At 46.6% G+C, this 24,759-nt stretch overlaps 1 protein-coding gene across 2 annotated transcripts in view; it reads left to right on the top strand.

Moving 5' to 3' along the window:
• The first annotated feature begins 22,178 nt into the window (after window positions 1-22,178).
• Window positions 22,179-24,759, top strand: part of LOC126272336 (uncharacterized) — a 113,711-nt gene continuing 111,130 nt past the window's right edge. The window contains exon 1 of one of the 2 annotated variants that reach the window (XR_007549211.1): window positions 22,179-22,307. Coding sequence is in view for 1 of the 2 variants with exons in the window: in XM_049975119.1 (XP_049831076.1) it covers window positions 22,226-22,307 (82 nt within the window). In the remaining variant the exon portion in view is untranslated. The remainder of the gene's footprint in view (window positions 22,308-24,759) is intronic. The other variant, XM_049975119.1, reaches the window with a different exon arrangement.

Genomic DNA, 24,759 nt, shown 5'->3' with positions numbered 1-24,759 from the left:
ACTCTTGTACTACTATCCCACTGCGGCAGCTGACTCCAACGGCGGAACCAGCAGCTGCAGATGCGGACACAGAACAACGCTACACTGGGCCCTGGCAGGTGGAGGGCCCACGTCCCAAACAGAAAACACCACGCAAAAAAGCGAGAAACCACACTCGCAAGGTAGCCGAAAGGCGCTGCTACCTACGCCAAAACCCACACTTCCGGTTAGGAACACCTACACAACGACAGACACGACCCGACCTGCGGTCAGCAACACCACACAAGTACCAACCGCAACTACGCCCGCACAACAGAAGACTGGTTTTCCCCCAGTCGTAATACAGAACTACGGGGACCTCAGCGTCCTCAACACAACATTTGCGGAAAGGCACTCACCTTGCACGGTACAGACGAAGTACTCTTGGGATAGGGCCTCGCTGTACGTATCAACTAACACTGAATATAAAGATCTCCTTATCTTCCTCAAAGAGAAGGGGATCGAACATTATACGTACAGGACCGCAGAAGAACGGACACAGCAGTACGTGGTAAAGGGAGTGGATCCCAGTACCCCAAACAGCACAGTACAAGCGGCGCTCAAATTCCTAGGATTCGACTGCAAAAGTGCTTCCAGGATGTCGGGCTTCCGCTCCCAACACCGTCTACCACACTACCTGGTCGAGATGGCCGACACGGCCGCCTCCCACGGCCTTCTGCAGATAAAGAGCCTTCTGCGGATGGACGTAAGGGTAGAAATATATGAACCGCCACAGCTACTGCAACAATGTAACAACTGCCAGCGGTTCGGTCATTCGGCCCACCGCTGCGGCCTGGCACCCCGTTGCCGCGGATGCGCTGTCAAACACGCATCCAACGCATGTACTCTGATCCACGAAAACATACGCCGTTGCACCAAATGTGGCCAAGGCCATGTGGCCAACTACAGGGGCTGCAACGTATACAGAGAGGCGCAGAGGCGCAAAAATCAGCAGTCGAAGCCACCCAACGTCATGACACGTCCACGGCCCGCCCCTAACCCTGTCAGGAACGGAGTGTCGTTCGCCATGGCTACACGCCCTGGAGGAGCGGAGCAGGCCGCGGAACCTCTGCGCCCAGCATACGCTCCTAAAACAACCGCTGCGACAACAACACAGTCGTCTCAGCCAACACACGACACTGCAACCACACCGGTACCAACACCAGCCCCAAAAACAACACAACCCCGCCCCCTGAAGCCACTGCCTGCGAACCTACACACGACACACAGGTAAACACACACACACAAGGAACAGCAGAACCAAAAACCCAGAGAAGGCGTAGGCGTACACGCGGAAACAGGAGCGGGAACACACGTGCACCACAACAAAGTACCCAGCGACAACAAAACACTGACACACAGACACACAGTCAGCAAGCCAGATATACCAGCACACACACTACTCCACCCCCCACCACGTCTGACACACAGGCACCTCAAAATGTTCCACATAACAACAACACAAGGGCCAGCCCACACATAACGCCAACACCCGCACCAGCGGCCGCCAACACCACAACCGAGCCCCAGGCCGACACACACAACACCAACACAACACTTGAGGGTTTATTGGAAACAATATTCCCCCATCACACGACCGCTCAGATCTTTAACAATTTCGCGGCGGCCGTCACCACACTCATCGCACAGCTCTTGACTGCTCAACCTGGGCAGTACTGGGCTGCCATACAAACAGCGCTCAGCACACTGTTTACACCAATACATGGATAACACGCCACACCCCGCCCCCATCGCAAACAACCAGACACTGACACAGATCCTGTTCTGGTATGCAGACGGGATCAACAACAAAAGGGCGGAATTTGCCGCGCTCATGGAGCGTAAGGGTATCCTTATCGCACTACTGAGCGAAACTAAGCTCAAATCACGCAACCAACTAAACTTCACCGGCTACTGCGTCTATCGTACCGACCGACCGGACGGCTCCGGCCACGGCGGAGCGGCCATCATCATACACAAAGACATAGAGCACACAAACATAGTGCTTCTTGAACTTGAAAAACTAGAGGCAACCGTCGTCAGGGTCATGTTCAACGGAGCCTACACTACACTAGTGCCAGTATACAACAGCCCTAAAAACATTAAAACACGCGACATCAGCACAATACTCAACATATCACCGCACGTAATAGCCGCTGGAGATCTTAACGCAAAACACCAGGACTGGAACTCACGAATACGAAACTCCAACGGCAAGAAACTATACGAACACGCACTAGAACGATACTACATCACACTAGCGCCGACCGAACCGACGCACATTCCCTACCAGACGTGTTAGACATGGCCCTCGTCAAGGGCATAACAACGACACTCAACGTTCCCGTTGAAAACGATCTGCCCTCAAATCACCAACCCGTTATACTGTACATTGAAGAAACACTGCAGCACATGGAACAACGCAGGATGTTAGACTACAGGCGCGCGAATTGGACCCAGTTCAAGGAAACGCTTGACAGTCGCATCCCACCCACCCACGCGATTAACGAGACAGCCCAAATTGACGAGGCAGTTGAAACCCTCACCGGCGCCGTCCAGGACGCAATAGCCGACACCATACCTATCCGCATGCCACAACAACACAGTGCAGCCCTGCCCCAGGAAATCCTGGGCCTAATCTCAATGAGGAACCGCCTCAGGAGACATTGGCAAGCGTACCAGGCGCCATCACTTCATACAGCACATGAACAGGCTCCAGGTTATAATCCGGGGAAAAATACAAACATTTAAGACACATCAGTGGGACCAGAAACTCGAAGGGCTGGACACCACGCGACCTGGCGTGTGGCAGGTGGCCCGACACTTCACCAGGGAGAAACTGTACACCCCCACGTTACAAGGGCCTGACGGACCAGCATATTCTGCGGAAGGAAAAGCGGAACTGATGGCCCTCACAGTCACAGCGTCATTCACACCGAACCTGGAACCCTAAGACCCAGCGTTCACACTTGCTACGGACCACGAGGTCACACGCATCTTGGCCCAACCAGCACGCAACATCATCCGACAAGCTAGTACAGCAGAAGTCAAATGGGCCATCATGCATACCACCGCTAGGAAGGCCCCTGGTCACGATGGCATTCAAAACAGTGTCCTCCAGGAGTTCACGGACAAAGCTGTAGACTACCTAACACACATCACGAATGCCATACTCAAGCACCAACACTTCCCCGCCTTTTGGAAGATTGCCAAGGTCCTGATGTTCAGGAAGCCGGGGAAAGACCACTCCCTCCCACAAAATTACCGACCCATCAGTCTGCTGAGCGCGCTCAGCAAGATTGTTGAGATGGTAATATTAAAAAGTCTCACCAGGCACTGTATCACAAACCACACCCTGAGACCGGAGCAATTCGGTTTCAGGCATCACCACTCAACAACACAACAACTCCTCCGTGTCGTTGAATACATAACATACGGATACAACACAAACAAAGCAACTGGGGCGGTGTTCCTGGACATCGAAAAGGCTTTCGATCGTCTATGGCACAACGGCCTAATACGCAAACTTCGTGACGCAGGGTTTCCCGACGGGCTCGTACATCTCATACACTCATATCTGACGGACAGGAGTTTCAACATCGACGTGCAGGGCAAACAATCGACACGACATGGTATACGGGCAGGAGTACCCCAAGGAAGTATCCCAGGGCCCTTACTGTTTAACCTCTACATTAACGACCTCCCAGCTACACACAACACGACGGTAGCAATCTACGCGAATGACACCGTCATCCTTGCGCAAGATTGGAAGCCGTCTAACATTAACTCACGACTACAGTCTGCACTCAGAACGGCGGAGCCTTGGCTGGTGAAATGGCGTGTTAGAGTAAACGTCGACAAGTGCGAGGCCGTTCTGTTCACTAGAAGACCGAAGCAACTGAGCAAACATCAGCACTGCAACCCAATAACACTACACACACGCCCAATACGTCTCCGCGAGAAGGTCAAATACCTCGGTGTCTGGCTGGACAGGAAACTGGAGGGACCACATTCAACACGTGACCAACAAAGCTAACGCGAGGCTCAAACAACTCTACCCTATGCTTAACAGGCGTAGCACACTGAACAGGAGGGTGTATAGGTCCATGTACATGACACTTATTCAAACCCTGATGACGTACGCAGCCCCTGTCCGGGGATACACTGCGCGAACTCGCCTGCGCCGTCTGCAGCTCATACAGAACAAAGTGATCAAAATCATAAGCAACGCTCCGCGCTACACACGCATCGCGGACCTTCACCGGGAATACCGGCTAGATACCATCTTGCAGGTATTCCAAAAACTCTCCACACGACTGTACAATAACACGAGACACCCGCGCAACCCTTTTATCCTTTCTCTGGGTAACTACGACCACAACCATAGATGGAAGCATAACAGACCAAAGACATTACTGGCTAGGAACTAAACATCTATGGTCCATAGAACGCTAACACGACAGTACTGGCGAGCCCCTGCAACACAGTTATTACTGGAAACCCCAGATGTTCGACCAGCGGAAAAACAGGCAACCGCAGGGAAACCGTACTGTACACAGCACGCAAACCAGCGACACACACCCCCTACACCGACTGTGAGCCGATCTATGACCGATCGCCCACTAATCTACAACGATCTTGAACTGTTGCAGGGACGCAGCAACTGCAGCAAGCGCCGAAACAAGCTCCAACAACAAAAAAGGTAACGATGCACGATACCTCCAACTAACATAGCCACAATTTGCATGCACTGTCGCAGATAGCAAGCCGCTACTGCCCTTACTACCCGTCCTACTGTCGCAGAGATTTTTTTCCCTTGGCTCTTGCCTTGGCACTTTTTTTTTCCTCTGCCCTTACAACCGCTACCCTTCGATCGCTTTCGTCCACTCTCTATCTCCTGATGGACCATGTTAATGAGTAATCTTACCCAGACGCATGGACAACATCAGAGCCCACATCCTGTGACTCCTGATTCAAAAACTAACATGTTATACGGAGGTGACAGTAGAACTTTTGGCTTGGTCACCACGTTGGTGTGGGCGTGGAGGGGCCCCATCCGCGGTAGTTATTCGAGGTCGTTAGGATCCAGCACGGCGTTCCGTATTACCCTCCTGAACCCACCGATTCCATATTCTGCAGTCATTGGATCTCGACCAACGCGAGCAGCAATGTCGTGATACGATAAACCGCAATCGCGATAGGCTACAATCCGACCTTTATCAAAGTCGGAAACGCCAAAGTGGGCTGTTAACACGACGGATGTATGGTGTCAAGTTAAGAGCTCTGGAAACTTGAAATTTCGGAGGTACGGTCACCGGATGCATATAGACACAATCGGTTCATCATCTGTTAACCCTGAAGTACATTCATTTCAACTCACTGTGAAGAAACACTTTCTATACACTACCAAGCAATTCCATTCGATCTCATGGGGAACGATCATTTTATCTACACCCCCTTTACAATAAGAGGTTTTCAGCACTGCCATCGGAATAACATCTGTTGTGACTTCTCAGGATTTCCCGACGGATCTGTAGCAAATACACTACTGGCCATTGTAATTGCCACACTAAGAAGAAATGCAGATGATAAACAGGTATTCATTGGACAAATACAGGGTGTTTCAAAAATGACCGGTATATTTGAAACGGCAATACAAACTAAACGAGCAGCGATAGAAATACACCGTTTGTTTCAATATGCTTGGGACAACAGTACATTTTCAGGCAGACAAACTTTCGAAATTACAGTAGTTACAATTGTCAACAACAGATGGCGCTGCGGTCTGGGAAACTCTATAGTACGATATTTTCCACATATCCACCATGCGTAGCAATAATATGGCGTAGTCTCTGAATGAAATTACCTGAAACCTTTGACAACGTGTCTGGCGGAATGGCTTCACATGCAGATGAGATGTACTGCTTCAGCTGTTCAATTGTTTCTGGATTCTGGCGGTACATCTGGTCTTTCAAGTGTCCCCACAGAAAGAAGTCACAGGGGTTCATGTCTGGCGAATAGGGAGGCCAATCCACGCCGCCTCCTGTATGTTTCGGATAGCCCGCCCAAAGCAATCACACGATCATCGAAATATTCATTCAGGAAATTAAAGACGTCGGCTGTGCGATGTGGCCGGGCACCATCTTGCACAAACCACGAGGTGTTCGCAGTGTCGTCTAAGGCAGTTTGTACCGCCACAAATTCACGAAGAATGTCCAGATAGCGTGATGCAGTAATCGTTTCGGATCTGAAAAATGGGCCAATGGTTCCTTTGGAAGAAATGGCGACCCAGACCAGTACTTTTTGAGGATGCAGGGACGATGGGACTGCAACATGGGGCTTTTAGGTTCCCCATATGCACCAGTTCTGTTTATTGACGAAGCCGTCCAGGTAAAAATAAGCTTCGTCAGTAAACCAAATGCTGCCCACATGCATATCGCCGTCATCAATCCTGTGCACTATATCGTTAGCGAATGTCTCTCATGCAGCAATGGTAGCGGCGCTGAGGGGTTGCTGCGTTTGAATTTTGTATGAATAGAGGTGTAAACTCTTGCGCATGAGACGATACGTGGACGTTGGCGTCATTTGGACCGCAGCTGCAACACGGCGAACGGAAACCCGAGGCCGCTGTTGGATCACCTGTTGCACTAGCTGCGCGTTGCCCTCTGTGGTTGCCGTACGCGGTCGCCCTACCTTTCCAGCACGTTCATCCGTCAATTTCCCAGTCCGTTGAAGTTTTTCAAACAGATCCTTTATTGTATCGCTTTTCGGTCCTTTGGTTACATTAAACCTCCGTTGAAAACTTCGTCTTGATGCAACAACACTGTGTTCTAGGCGGTGGAATTCCAACACCAGAAAAATCCTCTGTTCTAAGGAATAAACCATGTTGTCCACAGCACACTTGCACGTTGTGAACAGCACACGCTTACAGCAGAAAGACGACGTACAGAATGGCGCACCCACAGACTGCGTTGTCTTCTATATCTTTCACATCACTTGCAGTGCCATCTGTTGTTGAAAATTGTAACTACTGTAATTTCGAAAGTTTGTCCACCTGAAAATGTACTGTTGTCCCAAGCATATTGCAACAAACGGTGAATTTCTATCGCTGCTCGTTTAGTTTTTATTGCCGTTTCAAATAAACCGATCATTTTTGAAACACCCTGTATATTATACTAGAACTGACGTGTGATTACATTTTCACGCAATTTGGGTGCATAGATCCTGAGAAACCAGTACTTAGAACAGCCACCTCTGACCGTAATAACGGCCTTGATACGCCTGCACATTGAGTCAAACAGAGCTTGGATGGCGTGTAAAAGAACAGCTGCCCATGCAGCTTCAAGACGATACCACAGTTCATCAAGACTAGTGTTGGTGTATTGTAACGAGCCATTTGCATGGCCACTATCGACCAGACGTTTACAGTTGGTGAGAGATCTGGAGAATGTACTGGCCAGGGCAGCAGTCGAACATTTTCTGTATCCAGAAAGGCCCGTACAGGACCTGCAACATGCGGTCGTGCATTATCCTGCTGAAATGTAGGGTTTCGCAGAGATCGAATGAAGGGTAGAGCCACGGGTCGTAACACATCTGAAATGTAACGTCCACTGTTCCAGGTGCCGTCAATACGAACAAGAGGTGACCGAGACGTCTAACCAATGTCACCCCATACCATCACGCCGGGTGATACGCCAGTATGGCGATGACGAATACACCCTTCCAATGTGCGTTCACCGCGATGTCACCAAACAAGGATGCGACCATCATGATGCTGTAAACAGAACCTGGATTCGTGCACCCAGGTTCGTCGTTGAGTACACCATCGCAGGCGATCCTATCCGTGATGCAGCGTCACGGGTAACCGCAGCCATGGTCTCCGAGCCGATAGTCCATGCTGCTGCAAACGTCGCCGAACTGCTCGTGCAGATGGTTGTTGTATTGAAAACGTCCCCATCTGTAGACACAGGGATCGAGACGTGGCTGCACGATCCGTTACAGCCATGCGGATAAGATGCCTGTCATCTCGACTGTTAGTGATACGAGGCCGTTGGGATCCAGCACGGCGTTCCGTATTACTCTCCTGAACCAACCGATTCCATATTCTGTTAACAGTCATTGGGTCTCGACCAACGCAAGCAGCAATGTCGCGATACAATAAACCGCAATCGTGATAGGCTACAATCCGACATTTATCAAAGTCGGAAATGTGATGGTACGCATTTCTCCTCCTTACACGAGGCATCACAAGAACGTTTCACCAGGCAACGCCGGCCAACTGCTGTTTGTGTATAAGAAATCGATTGGAAACTTTTCTCATGTCAGTACGATGTAGGTGTTGCCACCGGCGCCAACCTTGTGTGAATGCTCTGAAAAGCTAATCATTTGCATATCACAACATCCTCTTCTTGTCGGTTAAATTTCGCGTCTGTAGCACGTCATCTTCGTGGTGTAGCATTTTTCATGGCCAGTAGTTACAATTCTCGGATTTGCCGCCAGATAAAACTGTGCAAGTCCCACAACATTCCAATGAAACATTTGTTCGACGTCTTCAGATGGTGGTAGTTGCTGTGGCTATTATTGCAAGACGCTTCTGGTGATAATCGCGAGGCGGTGGAGGCGCTCATTGTGGCCTCTACCGGGAGCTGGATTGAAGCCATCTGCGCGTGCACAGTGGGCGATGACTGTGGTGTCGACGCTCCTGTGATTAAAAGCTGAATTAAGTCTTTGCAAAGCGCTTCATCGGGTCACACATCGGAGCATCTTGTTCGCCCTGTTTCAGTTTAACAGCACCCCGTGCTGGATGCCAGTCAGAGCTTAATTCTAACACCACATCCAAATATATAAGATTGTCTGTTATATGGACATGTAAAGTGGCCTTAAGAATTTGAGGGCCGTGCCCGGAATACACTCTAAGACCGTAAACAAACGACCCAGCCCGAAGAAATTAACCGAACTGAACGGAAATCAGTAGATATGGTGTACACGTAGAGACATACAAACAATTACAATTTTAGAAAAGTTGGCTTATTAATTCAATAGGAAGAGATTCATAAATTGACCAAGTCAATAACTTATTGGTCCATCTTTGGTACATATGCAAGCAGTTGTTCGTCTTGACATAGACTGATAGTTGTTATCACGATTTAAAAGCCACCGCACTGCAGTACTCGTCCGGAAAAACATACAGTACTGGGAAATTCTTTTGCCGCAGATGGTTAGCCCAGAAGTAGTATCTGTCAAGATAAGAACGTCTCAAAGTGACATAAGGCTCCGTGAGCCAGCTATCCCAGAGAAAACTTCTACCAGCTGATCTCTCTAGTGATTTGGGCGGCCCTACTAAACCTGCAATACTAGCGGGCAATCAGAGTTTTAAACATCACGTGTGGCATTCAACAACCACCAATCCTAACGGAAATATAGTGTTTATCTAACACAGCACCTCCAACCTAGCGCGCCTTTCACCAAATGAACCAAATTATTATGCCACAAATACTGCGTTCTTACCAGACTCCTGGGCGTCGTTCTCTACAAAAATGTGCCGACCCTTATACACTACTGGCCATTAAAATTGCTTCACCACGTAGATGAAGTGCTACAGACGCGAAATTTAACCGACAGGAAGAAGATGCTGTGATATGCAAATGATTAGCTTCTCAGAGTATTCACACAAGGTTGGCGCCGGTGGCGACACCTACAACGTGCTGACGTGAGGAAAGTTACCAACCGATTTCTCATACACAAACAGCAGTTGACCGGTGTTGCCTGGTGAAACGTTGTTGTAATGCGTCGTGTAAGGAGGAGAAATGCGTACTATCACTTCTCCGACATTGATCAAGGTCGGATTGTAGCCCATAGCGATTGCCTTTCATCGCATCGCGACGTTGCTGCTCACGTTGGTCGAGATCCAATGACTGTTAGCAGAAAACGGAATCGGTGGGTTCAGGAGGGTAATACGGAACGCCGTGCTGGATCCCAACGGCCTCGTATCACTAGCAGTCGAGTTTACAGGTATCTTATCAGCATGGCTGTAACAGATCGTGCAGCCACGTCTCGATCTCTGACCTAACAGATGCTGACGTTTGCAAGACAACAACCATTTGCACCAACAGTTCGACGACGTTTGCAGCAGCATGGACTATCAGCTCGGAGACCATGGCTGCGGTTACCCTTGACGCTGCATCACAGACAGGAGCGTCTGCAATGGTGTAATCAACGACGAACCTGGGTGCACGAATGGCAAAACGTCTTTTTTTTCGGATGAATCCAGGTTCTGTTTACAGCATCATAATGGTCGCATCCGTGTTTGATGACATCGCGGTGAACGTACGTTGGAAGCGTGTGTTCGTCATCGCCATACTGGCGTATCACCCGGCGTGATGGTATGGGGTGCCATTGGTTAGATGTCTCTGTCACCTCTCGTCCGCACTGACGGTACTTTGAACAGTAGACGCTACATTTTAGATGTGTTACGACCCGTGGCTCTACCCTTCATTCGATCCCTGCGAAACCCTACATTTCAGCAGGATAATGCACGACCGCATGTTGCAAGTCCTGTACGGGCCTTTCTGGATACAGAAAATGTTTGTCTGCTGCCCTGGCCAGCACATTCTCCAGACCTCTCACCAACTGAAAACGTCTGGGTAATGATGGCCGAGCAACTGACTCGCCACAATACGACAGTCACTACTCTTGACGAACTGTGGTATCGTGTTGAAGCTGCGTGGGGAGTTGTAGCTGTACACGCCATCCAAGCTCTGTTTGACTCAATGCCCAGGCGTATCAAGAAGTGATTGTTCTGGGTACTGATTTCTCAGGAACTATGCACCCACATTGCGTGAAAATGTAATCACAAGTCAGTTCTAGTACAATATATATGTCCAATAAATACCCGTTTATCATCTTCATTTCTTCTTGGTGTAGCAATTTCAATTGCCAGTAGTTTAAATGTTGATACTCTTTGTATCCTGAATTCTGACCATTGCCGTTTCAGTATCCGTTGGAGGTACTTCACCAGCAGAGAGAAAATTCCTCCATATAGGAATATTAACTGGAAACTATACAAACAACGACTTGAAACGATGAATGATGTCACTAATGTACAGACTGCTGAAAAGCTGGAACAGCAAGCGGTATTATTTGCCGACCTTTTGACTACAGCGCTTAATCTCGGCATCTTGTCCCTCTACCGTCGCACAGATTATACCGTTCAATTTACTCCCGAGTTTCTTCGGTTAAAGAAAACCAAGTACCACATACGGAAACTCTGACAACGGATGCGTAATACAACAGTAAAAACAGAATTAAATAGGCTAACTACAGAGATTAGCGAAAAAACATAGCGACATAAAAACTACGCATGACCCTGTAGGCTTGAACTGATTAACCAAAGTTCAAATGCAGTCTGGAAGGTTTCTATAAAAATCCTTCACATACCGACCGTTATTCCACCACTACATGACGGACCTATTACGACTACTTCACCAACCGAATAGCTTCAGGCTTTGGGAAAAGAAATTGCGTCATTCTTTACTCCAAATTCTGCACTCTTCGATCCCTACCACATTGTTATTATTAATACTACTGACGTCAATTACACCGATGATGAAAAAGAGCGCATCGATTTAATTGATCTGCGAGAAATTAACAAGTTCTGTCTCGCATAAAATCACGTAAATTCCCTGTATTGATGGGATCAGTAACATGATGTTACGAAACTTGCTTCCTAGTGCCCGAAAAGTGTTAATCATTATCATTAATTTAAGGAATTTTTGCAGTCAGTGAAACCATAAGGTCATTGCTATGCCTAAACCAACCGGGGACGATAGGTATCTGAAAAATCACAGGCCAATTAGTCTCTTATCACCAATTTCGAAAGTAGCGGAGTGGGTCATACTCCGTCCACTCCGCCAAGCATGCTACAGCAAATCAGTTCTCCCAAACACGCAACCAAAACATTCATCTCCACTACACCTGCTGTGGCTAGCAGAAGAAGATTCAGGTTTTTATAAAGATGCTCAGTCCGCGCCAGTGTATATACCTGAGCATTGCTCAAGTCTTCGATACGGTATGGCATAATGGTTTGCTGTAGAAGCTAGTAAAATTACAATTCCCACGGTCCGTTGTCAGATTAACTAGTTCGTATCTTACAGACTGCACTTTTAATGTATTCGGTATTCGTTGGTGATACTGCTTGTGATGTCTGACCTATAAGCGCCGGCGTGCCACAAGGTTCGCTTTTGGGACCAACACTGTTTAATATACATTTTTCTGACATGCCAGACTTGCGACCGTCCAACGTACGGCAGCGTGGGTCAAGACAAATGTGGGAAAAACCCAATGCACGTTTTGTACAAGAAAAATACAGAATTTACGTACTCCGCTCCTGCTATTCAGTGAAGGTATTCCTTGGACTAGCTCCGCCAAATATCTTGGAACTCCCCTCGATAAACGTCTTACCTTTGAAAAACACGTAATCGACTTCTCAAACAAAGCATTATTGTGCTTGTTGCCTTGTATCCCTTAAAAACAGGTTTCCTGTAACTGGAAAAAGGGTCTCATAAATCGAGTCTCCTTTATAAATCGATAATACGACCGGTCAATCAAATTGTATGCCTGTCCCATAGAGAGACATGCCGCATCTACGCATCTCCACAACCTTTAGGCTGTGTAAAACAAGGCGTTGCGCATCGTATTAAATGCTCCATGCTTTGTTAAAGATACCATGATTCACAATTACTTACATATCAAGACTGTGCCAGAGAAGATCCAATCCATATCTGAAAGCTTTCGTGCCAAACTTCCTTCCTCCACTAAGACGCTAATTCGTCAATTATTGACGTATGATCTCAATGGCCAGCCAAAAAACAAACGTCCTACACTGGTGCTATTACCACGTCGGTACTCTAGGTCGAGGCTGAGATTCGGCATGCAATGTCCAAACCATTGTTCCCAGGCATTTATGTTTGTGTCGGTCACACATCATTGTAAATGATTAAATTAAGTTTTGCCGTTTTGTTTCACAATGTATGTTGCCCATTAGTTGAGTATAAGACTATTTGTAAATCGTCATTATTTGTAGTCACTAATGACCTGGACCTTGGAACGCAAAACTTGAATCCATGTTCTATACTCGTCGTGTTGTGGAGTTTTTACTGCCCCTAATGGCTAATGTTTTGCCTCAGCACTGTCATGTTCTGCTAGATAAGTGAAATGTTATGTAGTATGGTGTAAGGAGCCTCGGATCAGAACCCCATAAAATACAAAGAAATAAAAACAAAAAACCGGCTTTGAGGCTTTGACAAAAATCGCTGCCTCCCCGATTTCGTCTATGTTTCATTGTGTGTATCATTCAGTTTGCACTTGACTTTCACTGAGTGATGACGTGTTTTTCTTAGTTCTACTATTTTGTGATTTTCAATTTATGTAACAAATTTAAAATAAAGAAGTAACTGATTTAGGTGTTCTTGAATGCAAACTAAATGAAGTATAGGCCATCACCTTACGCTGACAAAAATGAACAAAATTTACAAGACCACGTTAAAACATTATGGCCAAGTTAAAAAGTAGTAATAGTGTTGAAGGTGAAAAGAATTCGAAAATCAGAGTATTGCAAATAAAATTTACGAAAAAGGAAGCGATATTCGTAAATTTTTTCAACAATTTCTTCGTCGTCAAAACCACCAAAACAGCTAGAGCCCTTGGGCGTAAAAGTAAGTTTCCATATTACACTCCTGGAAATTGAAATAAGGACACCGTGAATTCATTGTCCCAGGAAGGGGAAACTTTATTGACACATTCCTGGGGTCGGATACATCACATGATCACACTGACAGAACCACAAGCACATAGACACAGGCAACAGAGCATGCACAATGTCGGCACTAGTACAGTGTATATCCACCTTTCGCAGCAATGCAGACTGCTATTCTCCCATGGAGACGATCGTAGAGATGCTGGATGTAGTCCTGTGGAACGGCTTGCCATGCCATTTCCACCTGGCGTCTCAGTTGGACCAGCGTTCGTGCTGGACGTGCAGACCGCGTGAGACGACGCTTCATTCAGTCCCAAACATGCTCAATGGGGGACAGATCCGGAGATCTTGCTGGCCAGGGTACTTGACTTACACCTTCTAGAGCACGTTGGGTGGCACGGGATACATGCGGACGTGCATTGTCCTGTTGGAACAGCAAGTTCCCTTGCCGGTCTAGGAATGGTAGAACGATGGGTTCGATGACGGTTTGGATGTACCGTGCACTATTCAGTGTCCCCTCGACGATCACCAGATGTGTACGGCCAGTGTAGGAGATCGCTCCCCACACCATGACGCCGGGTGTTGGCCCTGTGTGCCTCGGTCGTATGCAGTCCTGATTGTGGCGCTCACCTGCACGGCGCCAAACACGCATACCACCATCATTGGCACCAAGGCAGAAGCGACTCTCATCGCTAAAGACGACACGTCTCCATTCGTCCCTCCATTCACGCCTGTCGCGACACCACAGGAGGCGAGCTGCACGATGTTGGGGCGTGAGCGGAAGACGGCCTAACGGTGTGCGGGACCGTAGCCCAACTTCATGGAGACGGTTGCGAATGGTCCTCGCCGATACCCCAGGAGCAACAGTGTCCCTAATTTGCTGGGAAGTGGCGGTGCGGTCCCCTACGGCACTGCGTAGGATCCTACGGTCTTGCCGTGCATCCGTGCGTCGCTGTGGTCCGGTCCCAGGTCGACGGGCACGTGCACCTTCCGCCGACCACTGGCGACAACATCGATGTACTGTGGAGACCTCACGCCCCACGTGTTGAGCAATTCGGCGGTACGTCCACCCGGCCTCCCGCATGCCCACTATACGCCCTCGCTCAAAGTCCGTCAACTGCACATACGGTTCACGTCCACGCTGTCGCGGCATGCTACCAGTGTTAAAGACTGCGATGGAGCTCCGTATGCCACGGCAAACTGGCTGACACTGACGGCGGCGGTGCACAAATGCTGCGCAGCTAGCGCCATTCGACGGCCAACACCGCGGTTCCTGGTGTGTCCGCTGTGCCGTGCGTGTGATCATTGCTTGTACAGCCCTCTCGCAGTGTCCGGAGCAAGTATGGTGGGTCTGACAATGTGTTCTTTTTTCCATTTCCAGGAGTGTATTTCAATATTTCATTTTCCCTAGATAATAATATATCTGGAGTTCCAAGGCAGATTGAAAAATGGAACAACCCCATGAGTTAAGTTCAGATGTCATTATAACTATTAAAAAACAAAATCAGAAACCTCATCTTTCTGCCTGTTCGAGATAATCTCGAAAGGTACAGGGTGGATTTCAATGCGATTTTCACTATCGTTGTGTGAAATGCCCATATTCAACATTTTGTGTGTTTACTTTTATTGGCACAAAGAAACCAAACAGGGCATACCAGGAGACACTAACAATATTAAGAAGCAATCAATTGGTAGTCAGTTACTTCAAACAATACTTAAAGCAACGTCTAGTGATAAGACGCATAGGAATAATATTGTACCGGTACTAGAGTCAGTTGCACATTCAGGAACGTTATTCAACAGGAAAAAAAGAATACCGAAGACAAAGATCAGAGCAGAGGAATGACGAAAAAAGGTGTGATTCTAAGAAACAAGAAGCTCTACAAATTTGTGAAACTAATTCCGACTTAGCAGCAGCTCATCTAATTCGAAATACTGCTGGTCTGTCTGCAGTAGAAGAAAATCAATCCGTTTTATTGCAGTCATAAAGCAGATTGCAATTTATGATGGCGCGGCTGGTGATCCACGTCTCACTGAAATTGTAAGGTGCTGAAAAACTTGTAAGCTGAACAAAGGTTATACTATTACTCGATCAGCCTTATACGACGGTTGGAACTTAAAATAGTGGCAACTATTTATTCACATCCGATACAAAAGAGTTACGTGTTTGCACCTGTTGCTGTCCTTCAAAGTGGTCACCAGCGTTGTGTAGAAACCGTTGCAAGCGATGTGGAGGGCGTAGTATACCGTTAGCAGAGCCTGTTCTGTTGATGGTGCGAATGGAGCGGTCTACTGCCTGTAGAATCTCTGGAACAGTTCTGAATCGAATGCGACGAAGTGGTTCCTTCATTTTCGGAATCAAATCAAAGCCACAAGGATTGTACAGTACTTCCCAGTTCCATCGACTGAACAGATCAGCCACAGCTTGCGCTGTATGCGCCCGCACATTGTCGTGCAAAATGATGGTTGCGCAGAAAGTTTCGCCGCTTTGTTCGCAAAGGTGGTTGCAGGTGATGCTCCAAAACGAACAGTAATACGACTTAAGTCCTTGTGACTTTAATTTGATTCCGAAGATGAAGGAACCATTTCGTAGCATTCGATTCAGAACTTTCCAGAGATTCGACAGGCAGTAGACCACTCTATTCACACCATCAACAGAACAGGCTCTGCCAACGGGTTCTACACAACGCTGGTGACCACTTTGAAGGACAGTAACAGATAAAAACATGTAACACTATTGTATCGGTTGCGAATAAATAGTTGCCACTATTTGAGTTCCAACCCTCATACTTTAAGAGTTCTTTCCAGATGAGTCAATAAGACGAAGGAAAAAAAAACCTGTTAAACTGTGCAAACCAGACTCTACGCTGCATGTAAAGCATAAAGATAATAAAGTCTGTATGGCTAAAATAAGAAACCTTGAATCTTTAGCTTCAATTTCGGGCCTTGGTCAGGTATGGACAAAAAACGTGTGCCATTAGGCATTATAGCAGTAAATGCGCAGGCATCAATATTAATGCACCTTGACTTTCCGTGTAATATAACCGGATCACGATTTCGCGGTCGCTGAAAAACATAAACTTATTCCCTCTGTTTACACAGGCATTGTAACAAAGAAAATTATGAAGGAAAACCTGAAGTTGCGACGCGCAGTGGGCCTGCATACGTAGCGGTTCGTAGTGGAAAACATTCTTCCTCTAAAGCAGAGCCGGCCGGGGTGGCCGAGCGGCTCTAGGCGCTTCAGTCTGGAACCGCGCGACCGCTACGGTCGCAGTTTCGAATGCTGCCTCGGACATGGATGTTTGTGATGCCCTTAGATTAGTTTGGTTTAAGTAGTTTTAAGTCCTAGGGGATTGATGACCTCAGAAGTTAAGTCACATAGTGCTCAGAGCCATTTGAACCATTTTTTTCTAAAGTAGTGACTCATTCATGTCACAGACGTACACAGACTTTCTGGATTATCTGCTTTCGAAAAGTTAATAAGAAAGGTAGAAGCTTTTGTAAAACCCTTGTTTATTTCTACTTGCTATTGTGGTCCGGACGAAAATTCACGTTTCGAGCGAGTTACTGTTTCAGTTGTATAACAGTTTGAAGATTTTGACTTAGATGGTATTTACATCGCCACAAATGCCCCAGGAAGACTTCTCAGAGTGGAGAGAGGAATGGCGCTACTTAGTCGCGAACTTTCTGGTGTTGTATTGAAACACGACACTTTCTGTTCGCATCTTGATTCCAGTAATCGAACTGCTGACTTGGAGCTAGTAGGCATCTCATGTACGTTCATCATAATACATTTTACAAATTTTAAAATGTGGGGCTCTTGCTTGTTGAGGTGCGTGACGACCTAGCCTGTGGCGATTTTTACGAGAGGGGTTTTTACCACCGCCTGTTTTGATTCAACAGATTTCAGACAGGTATGTACCCGAACAAAATGATGACTCTGATCGTAAATTTGCTCCGCTAGTACTACAGCTGTCTTTGGATCTCCAGTCGTCATCACCTTTGAAGCAATTCCGTATGATGGCTGTTGCCCAGTGTAGAGGCATACATATTTAGATTGTCGTGTGATATCTATTGGCCGATGTTTTCCATCATACAATGCCAATAAGCAACACATGAAATCGCGCAAGAGCCAACAAGAGCTTTCTCTCATCACGAACATTCGTCCTCAAAGAACAGCCAATAGAACGTGCCAGGGAATTTTTTTGTTTGATGAACGATGATGATGCTATATGTTTGGAAGAAGAAGATGTGGATACATCGCATGTTGCTAACATTATCGATATCGAGGACGAAGTGATTGCTATGCCAGCCATGATCAATAAAAAGGAATGGATTCAAAGTCCGTGGACATAAGAGGATTAAACTTTTATCGTTCACTCGATCAGTTGTGTTCTGTGAATTTTCTAAAATGTTTAGTTATTGTTGTTTTTATGAAAAAAATGGTTTCATGTAGTAACACGTAAATAATTCTGGAAGTGTTTCTTTTAATTTAATAATTCCTAAAGTTAAAATTGCAACATGTTTGACGTCAAACCAGTGAAGGGCGTCACATAAAGGTGGCCTCATGTGACATGGACTGGAGAGCGCTCCAAAAGTCATCAAATTCGTGTGTCGTAATTTGTGGATAGCTCCCACAGGCCATCCTGTATTTCTTCCTCCTACTTATTTTACGGAAACACCATGGAGGTAAAAGTAGAGAGAATCGAGCTCATACGGAGGCTTACCATTCCAACAGTCATTCTCCACTTGGACCAGTCCTGAGTATATATATATATATATATATATATATATATATATATATATATATATTGATTACGGCCCTTCGTCGGGCAGACCGTTCGTCTGGTGCAAGTCTTTCGATTTAACGCCACGTCGGCGACTTGCACGTCGATTAGGATGAAATGATGATGATTAGGACAACATAACAATCAGTCCCTGAGCGGATAAAATCTCCGACCCAGCCGGGAATCGAACCCGGGTCGTTAGGACTGACATTCTGTCACGCTACCGGGGGCGGAAACAATCGTGACTGAAACGCGAAAGGAAACTGACAGAGGTGCACATTGTACCCTCCATCACACATCATAAGCCGGCTTGTGTAGTATAAATACATGTAGATGTACATTTATGCGTAGAAATCTGATACTTTCAGAAGGGTTGCTGAAGCCTTGGTTATGCTAGATAGCTTATGTTTATGTGTAATTGGTAACTGAACATTTACTTGATTACAATGCTATTTCTCTAAGAAAATATTTACGTATGTATGTAGATACTAAGTCCTGTTTACAGAACTATACTACTTCTCATGCAATTTTATAGCAAACATTGTTATTCGCCATGCAAGTAATAGAACATTAAGTCCTTGAATGTAGATATTTGAATGATTGCTGGAAATAGTCGCGTAATAAGTATGTTTTAATTTTCTTTTGAATTAGTAGGGATTCCCAATTTCTTGGTTTATATTAGACGGGAGCTTCTTGAATACATTCCCACCAGAGTAAATAACTTTGTTCTGAGCCCTCTACAAGGAGGAAAAATCTGTATCTATATTATTTTTCTGTTTTGTATTGCGCTGGTGCACATCACACTTCACTTGAAATTAGTTATTGTTGTCAGCTACAAAAACATTAAATAGTAAATGTATTGAGAAGTGATTGAAGAAATCCAAGATCCTTGGAAAGGCTTCTGCGAGCTTTATGATTATCTACGGTACTCAGTATTCTTACCGCTCGCTTCTGCTCGACAAACACTTTATTTATTGTAGGTGCACTCAACAGTAGACAATTCCATACAACAACAGGGAACACTCTTTCCTTTCCGCCAACGCTATGTGGCATGTCTCTAAGCATCAACCACACTGTACAGAGCTTCTTGATTATTTCGGGTTTGTGTAGATTCCATTTTAAATTGTTACGTGACCGGCTACCAAGGAAGTTTCGACAGTGTATTTCATTCAGTATATGACCATTAATGTCTACTTCCTGAACTATTTCTTGTTTAAAATCGCATAATACGGGAGAAATTAAGATTACAACCGTTAGCTTAGGACCACTTGTAGGCAGAACCAGCTATCATACGAGCCGTGTCTTGCTATGGCTGACTTTGGACCGTTGACGCAAAGGGTGAAATTGCAACAGCGGAGTTGGTAAGTTAGCAGTTCTAATAATCGAAGTCGACAACGCCGTCTTTTAAAAAGAAATATTACGGCTTACTTGAAGGAATCTCGGGCAGTAACCTGCCGTGATTTAAGGGAAACTACACAAAATCGTAATCCTGATGGCTGGTGAAGACAAGTCCCAGCTCTCTGTATTTTTTTCTTTTTTTTCTTTTCTGTTTCTACTCCAAAGAGTAGAGCTGGCTGTTTTAGATCTGGCTCACTAGTCGGCCCCGGCACTTTTAGGCCAATTATACGAAGAGGCTGTTAGTGGAGCAAGGGCACACCAAGTTGTGAATAATGTGAAAGGTTTTGCAGTTCCAGCATTTGTCTGATAAGCAGGGGAACCCCCACCCTGTCCAAAGCCATGATCGGAACGGAGATTGGAACTATTTTGATCTACACTACTGGCCATTAAAATTGCTACAACACGAAGATGACATGCTACAGACGCGAAATTTTTCCGACAGGAATAAGATGCTGTGATATGCAAATGATTAGCTTTTCAGAGCATTCACACAAGGCTGGTGCCGGTGGCGACACCTACAACGTGCTGACATGAGGAAAGTTTCCAACCGATTTGTCAGACACAAACAGCAGTTGACCGGCGTTGCCTGCTGAAACGTTGTTGTGATGCCTCGTGTAAGGAGGAGATATACGTACCACCACGTTTCCGACTTTGATCAAGGTCGGATTGTAGCCTATAGCGATTGCCTTTTATCGTATCGCGACATTGCTGCTCGCGTTGGTCGAGATCCAATGACTGTTAGCACAACATGGAATCGGTGGGTTCAGGAGGGTAATACGGAACGCCGTGCTGGATCCCAACGGCCTCTTATCACTAGCAGTTGAGATGACAGATATCTTATCCGCATGGCTGTAACGGATCGTGCACCCACGTCTCGATCCCTGAGTCAACAGATGGGGACGTTTGCAAGACTACAACCATCTGCACCAACAGTTCGACGACGTTTGCAGCAGCATGGACTATCAGCTCGGAGGCCATGGCTGTGGTTACCCTTGACGCTGCATCACAGACAGAGGCGCCTGCGATGGTGTACTCAACGACGAACCTGGGTGCACGAATGGCAAAACGTCATTTTTTCGGATGAGTCGAGGTTCTGTATACAGCATCATGATGGTCGCATCCGTGTTTGGCGACATCGCGGTGAACGCACATTGGAAGCGTGTATTCGTCTTCGCCATACTGGAGTGTCACCCGGCGTGATGGTATGGGGTGACATTGGTTACACGTCTCGGTCACCTCTTGTTCGCATTGACGGAACTTTCAACAGTGGACGTTACATTTCAGATGGCTCTACCCTTCATTTGATCCCTGCAAAACCCTACATTTCGGCAGGATAATGCACGACCGCATGTTGAAGGTCCTGTACGGGCGTTTCTGGATACAGAAAATGTTCGACTGCTGTCCTGGCCAGCACATTCTCCAGATCTCTCACAAATTGAAAACGTCTGGTCAATGGTGGCCAAGCAACTGGCTCGTCACAATACTCCAGTCACTACTGTTGATGAATTGTGGTATCGTGTTGTAGCTGCATGAGCAGCTGTACCTGTACACGCCATCCAAGCTCTGTTTGACTCAATGCCCAGGCGTATCAAGGCCGTTATTACGGCAAGAGGTGGTTGTTCAGGGTACTGACTTGGCAGGATCTATGCACCCAAATTGCGTGAAAATGTAATCACACGTCAGTTCTAGTGTTATATATTTGTCCAGTGAATACCCGTTTATCATCTGCATTTCTTCTTGGTGTAGCAATTTTAATGGCCAGTAGTGTAACAAGTAGCAGTACAGAGCCCGTTCCGGCAGGCACCGTACGGTGTCTTGCGGAGTATTTATGCAGATGTAGATGAAGAATTGTGTGATCGGGGTGCGTGAACGTTTTCTGTCATATACCTCAGAGAAGGTATCGACAACTTTCCTAATCCCTGCCACGCAGAATCACTGCTCCATCGCGTTCCAAAGATGGTCCAAAACGTTATTAAGCACCCGGCAGTCACGTTTCGGTTCATCTGCGTCCGAGAGTCCAGCGCGACAGGCCGTTGGGCTACCCGCGCAATCGCAGGAAGAGAACCAAGTGTCTGTCAGACGTTATCTGTGGGACGGTTTGCGTGGTACACAGTACGTCGCGGACGTAGTAACGCCTTTGGGCGTGCGGCGCGCATGACGTGCTCTGGCGGGGGGAGGAGGAGGAGGAGGTGGTGGTCTTTGACCCGCGAGGTCCGTGTCAGGGGCGGCGCAGCAGGCAGAGCGGCCTGCGGTCAGTGTTGGAGTGGCGATGGAGGGCGGCGCAGTGAGGACGTGGTGTCTGGCGGCGCTGCTGCTGCTGCCTCTGCTGCTGGGGGCCCTAGCGGACCGCGGTGAGTGCGGCGCGCTGATGGCCCGCTTCCTGTCCCCCCCCCCCCCCCTCCCCCTCCCCCCGTCACCGTGCCGGTCTCTGGGCGCCAGTTCCTACAGCGGCACCTGCTGTCCACCTGCTCTACACTGCTCTGATCTTTTGGTAAGCGTAGCAGCGTCTCGGTTCTGGGGCTCATAAACTATTTTTACTTCCTCTCCCCTCTCACCCGAATATAATTTCCACATCTATACCTATACTTCGTGATGACTGGGTGTTGTGTGATGTCCTTAGGTTAGTTAGGTTTAAGTAGTTCTAAGTTCTAGGGGACTGATGACCTTAGATGTAAAGTCCCATAGTGCTTAGAGACATTTGAACCATACCTATACTTCGCGAGGATACTTTGTGTACCACTATCAGAGTCTCTTTTGCCAATTTCAGTTTTGAATTGCTCGCGGGAAGAACAATTGATACCACCATTTTTAAAAGGGTCTCACCCCAAATTTAGGCAAACTGAGTTAATAGCGGGGAGATTTTGTGGTAGATTCTTTTATGTGTTTGTCTGTTTTTTGTTTGTCTGTTGTCGATGTGTTACGCTCGCAGTAAAAGGTTGTAACAACGTGATAAAATTGTCTCTGATAGCGCTGTTAAAAGAATTGCTGTTTGTTGCGCGTATGAAGAGTCTTGGGAGAGACGGCTGGATATTTTTAGCAACTACTCATACACTGCGCAGGTCGCACCAGTGTTTAAGAAGGGTATTAGGAGTAATCCATCGAACTACAGACCTGTATCGTTGACGTCGGTTTGCAGTAGGATTGTGGAGCATATACTGTATTCAAACATTATGAATCACCTCGAAGGGAACGATCTATTGAAACGCAATCAGCGTGGTTTCAGAAAACATCATTCTTGTGCAACGCAGCTAGCTCTTTATTCGCACGAAGTAATGGACGCTATCGACAGGAGATCTCAAGTTGATTCCGTATTTCTAGATTTCCGGAAAGCTTTTGACACCGTTCCTCACAAGCGACTTGTAATCAAATTGCGGGCCTATGTGGTATCGTCTCAGTTGTGCTGCTGGATTCGTGATTTCCCCTAAGGAAGGTCGCAGTTCGTAGTAATAGACGGCAAATCTTCGAGTAAAACTGAAGTGATATCAGGTGTTCCCCACGGAAGCGTCCTGAGACCTCTGCTGTTCCTGATATATAAATGACCTGGGTGACAATCTGAGCAGTTCCCTTAGGTTGTTCGCAGATGATGCTGTAATTTACCGTCTAGTAAGGTCATCCGAAGACCTGTATCAGTTGCAAAGCGATTTAGAAAAGATTGCTGTATGGTGTGGCAGTTGAAGCTAAATAACGGGAAGTGTGAGGTGATCCACATGAGTTCCAAAAGAAATCCGTGGGAATTCGATTACTCGATAAATAGTACAATTCTAAAGGCTGTCAATTCAACTAAGAACCTGGGTGTTAAAATTACGAACAACTTCAGTTGGAAAGACCATACAGATAATATTGTGGGGAAGGCGAGCCAAAGGTTGCGTTTCATTGGCAGGACACTTAGAAGATGCAGCAAGTCCACTAAAGAGACAGCTTACACTACACTCATTCGTCCTCTGTTAGAATATTGCTGCGCGGTGTGGGATCCTTACCAGGTGCGATTGACGGAGGACATTGAAAGGGTGCAAAAAAGGCCAGCTCGTTTTGTATTATCACGTAACAGGGGGGAGAGTGTGGCAGATATAACACGCGAGTTGGGATGGAAGTCATTGAAGCAAAGACTTTTTTCGTTGTGGTGAGATCTATTTACGAAATTTCAGTCACCAACTTTCTCTTCCGAATGCGAAAATATTTTGTTGAGCCCAACCTACATAGGTAGGAATGATCATCAAAATAAAATAAGAGAAATCAGACCTCGAACAAAAAGGTTTAGGTGTTCGTCTTTCCCGCGCGGTGTTCGGGAGTGGAATGGTAGAGAGATAGTATGATTGTGGTTCGATGAACCCTCTGCCAAGCACTTAAATCTGAATTGCAGAGTAATCATGTAGATGAAGATGTAGATGTAGACATGAGATTGCAGGCTCGAGTGCTGTTGTCCACGTCTCTTCCCGTACACGTCGCATTCAATCTGAAACAATTCTGCTATTTCAATACTTCCAAAAATACTAATAATGGTCGTGACGCTCACCTTTGTTCTCATGAAATAATAACGGTTTATTGTGTCCCTTGTACAGTTCTCCACATAACATCAAAAGAAGCGAACAGAAAACTCTATTTACCCTTAGTTACGAGTAAACCACAGAGAAAGTAATATCCCGAGTCAACGATATAATTGTCATAGAGTCTCTCAGATAACGTCTGTGCCACTTAGCTTTCACACAGTCGATTCAGTACATTACATATTTATTACACTACACATGCCTCCCTACGAGTACAGAAGAGTACTGAAGGTCCATTATGAACTTCTATCCACAGTTG

The sequence above is a fragment of the Schistocerca gregaria genome, chromosome 5 (assembly GCF_023897955.1).
Source record: "Schistocerca gregaria isolate iqSchGreg1 chromosome 5, iqSchGreg1.2, whole genome shotgun sequence".
Classification (NCBI taxonomy): domain Eukaryota; kingdom Metazoa; phylum Arthropoda; class Insecta; order Orthoptera; family Acrididae; genus Schistocerca; species Schistocerca gregaria.
This window is presented reverse-complemented; position numbering and strand designations above follow the sequence as displayed.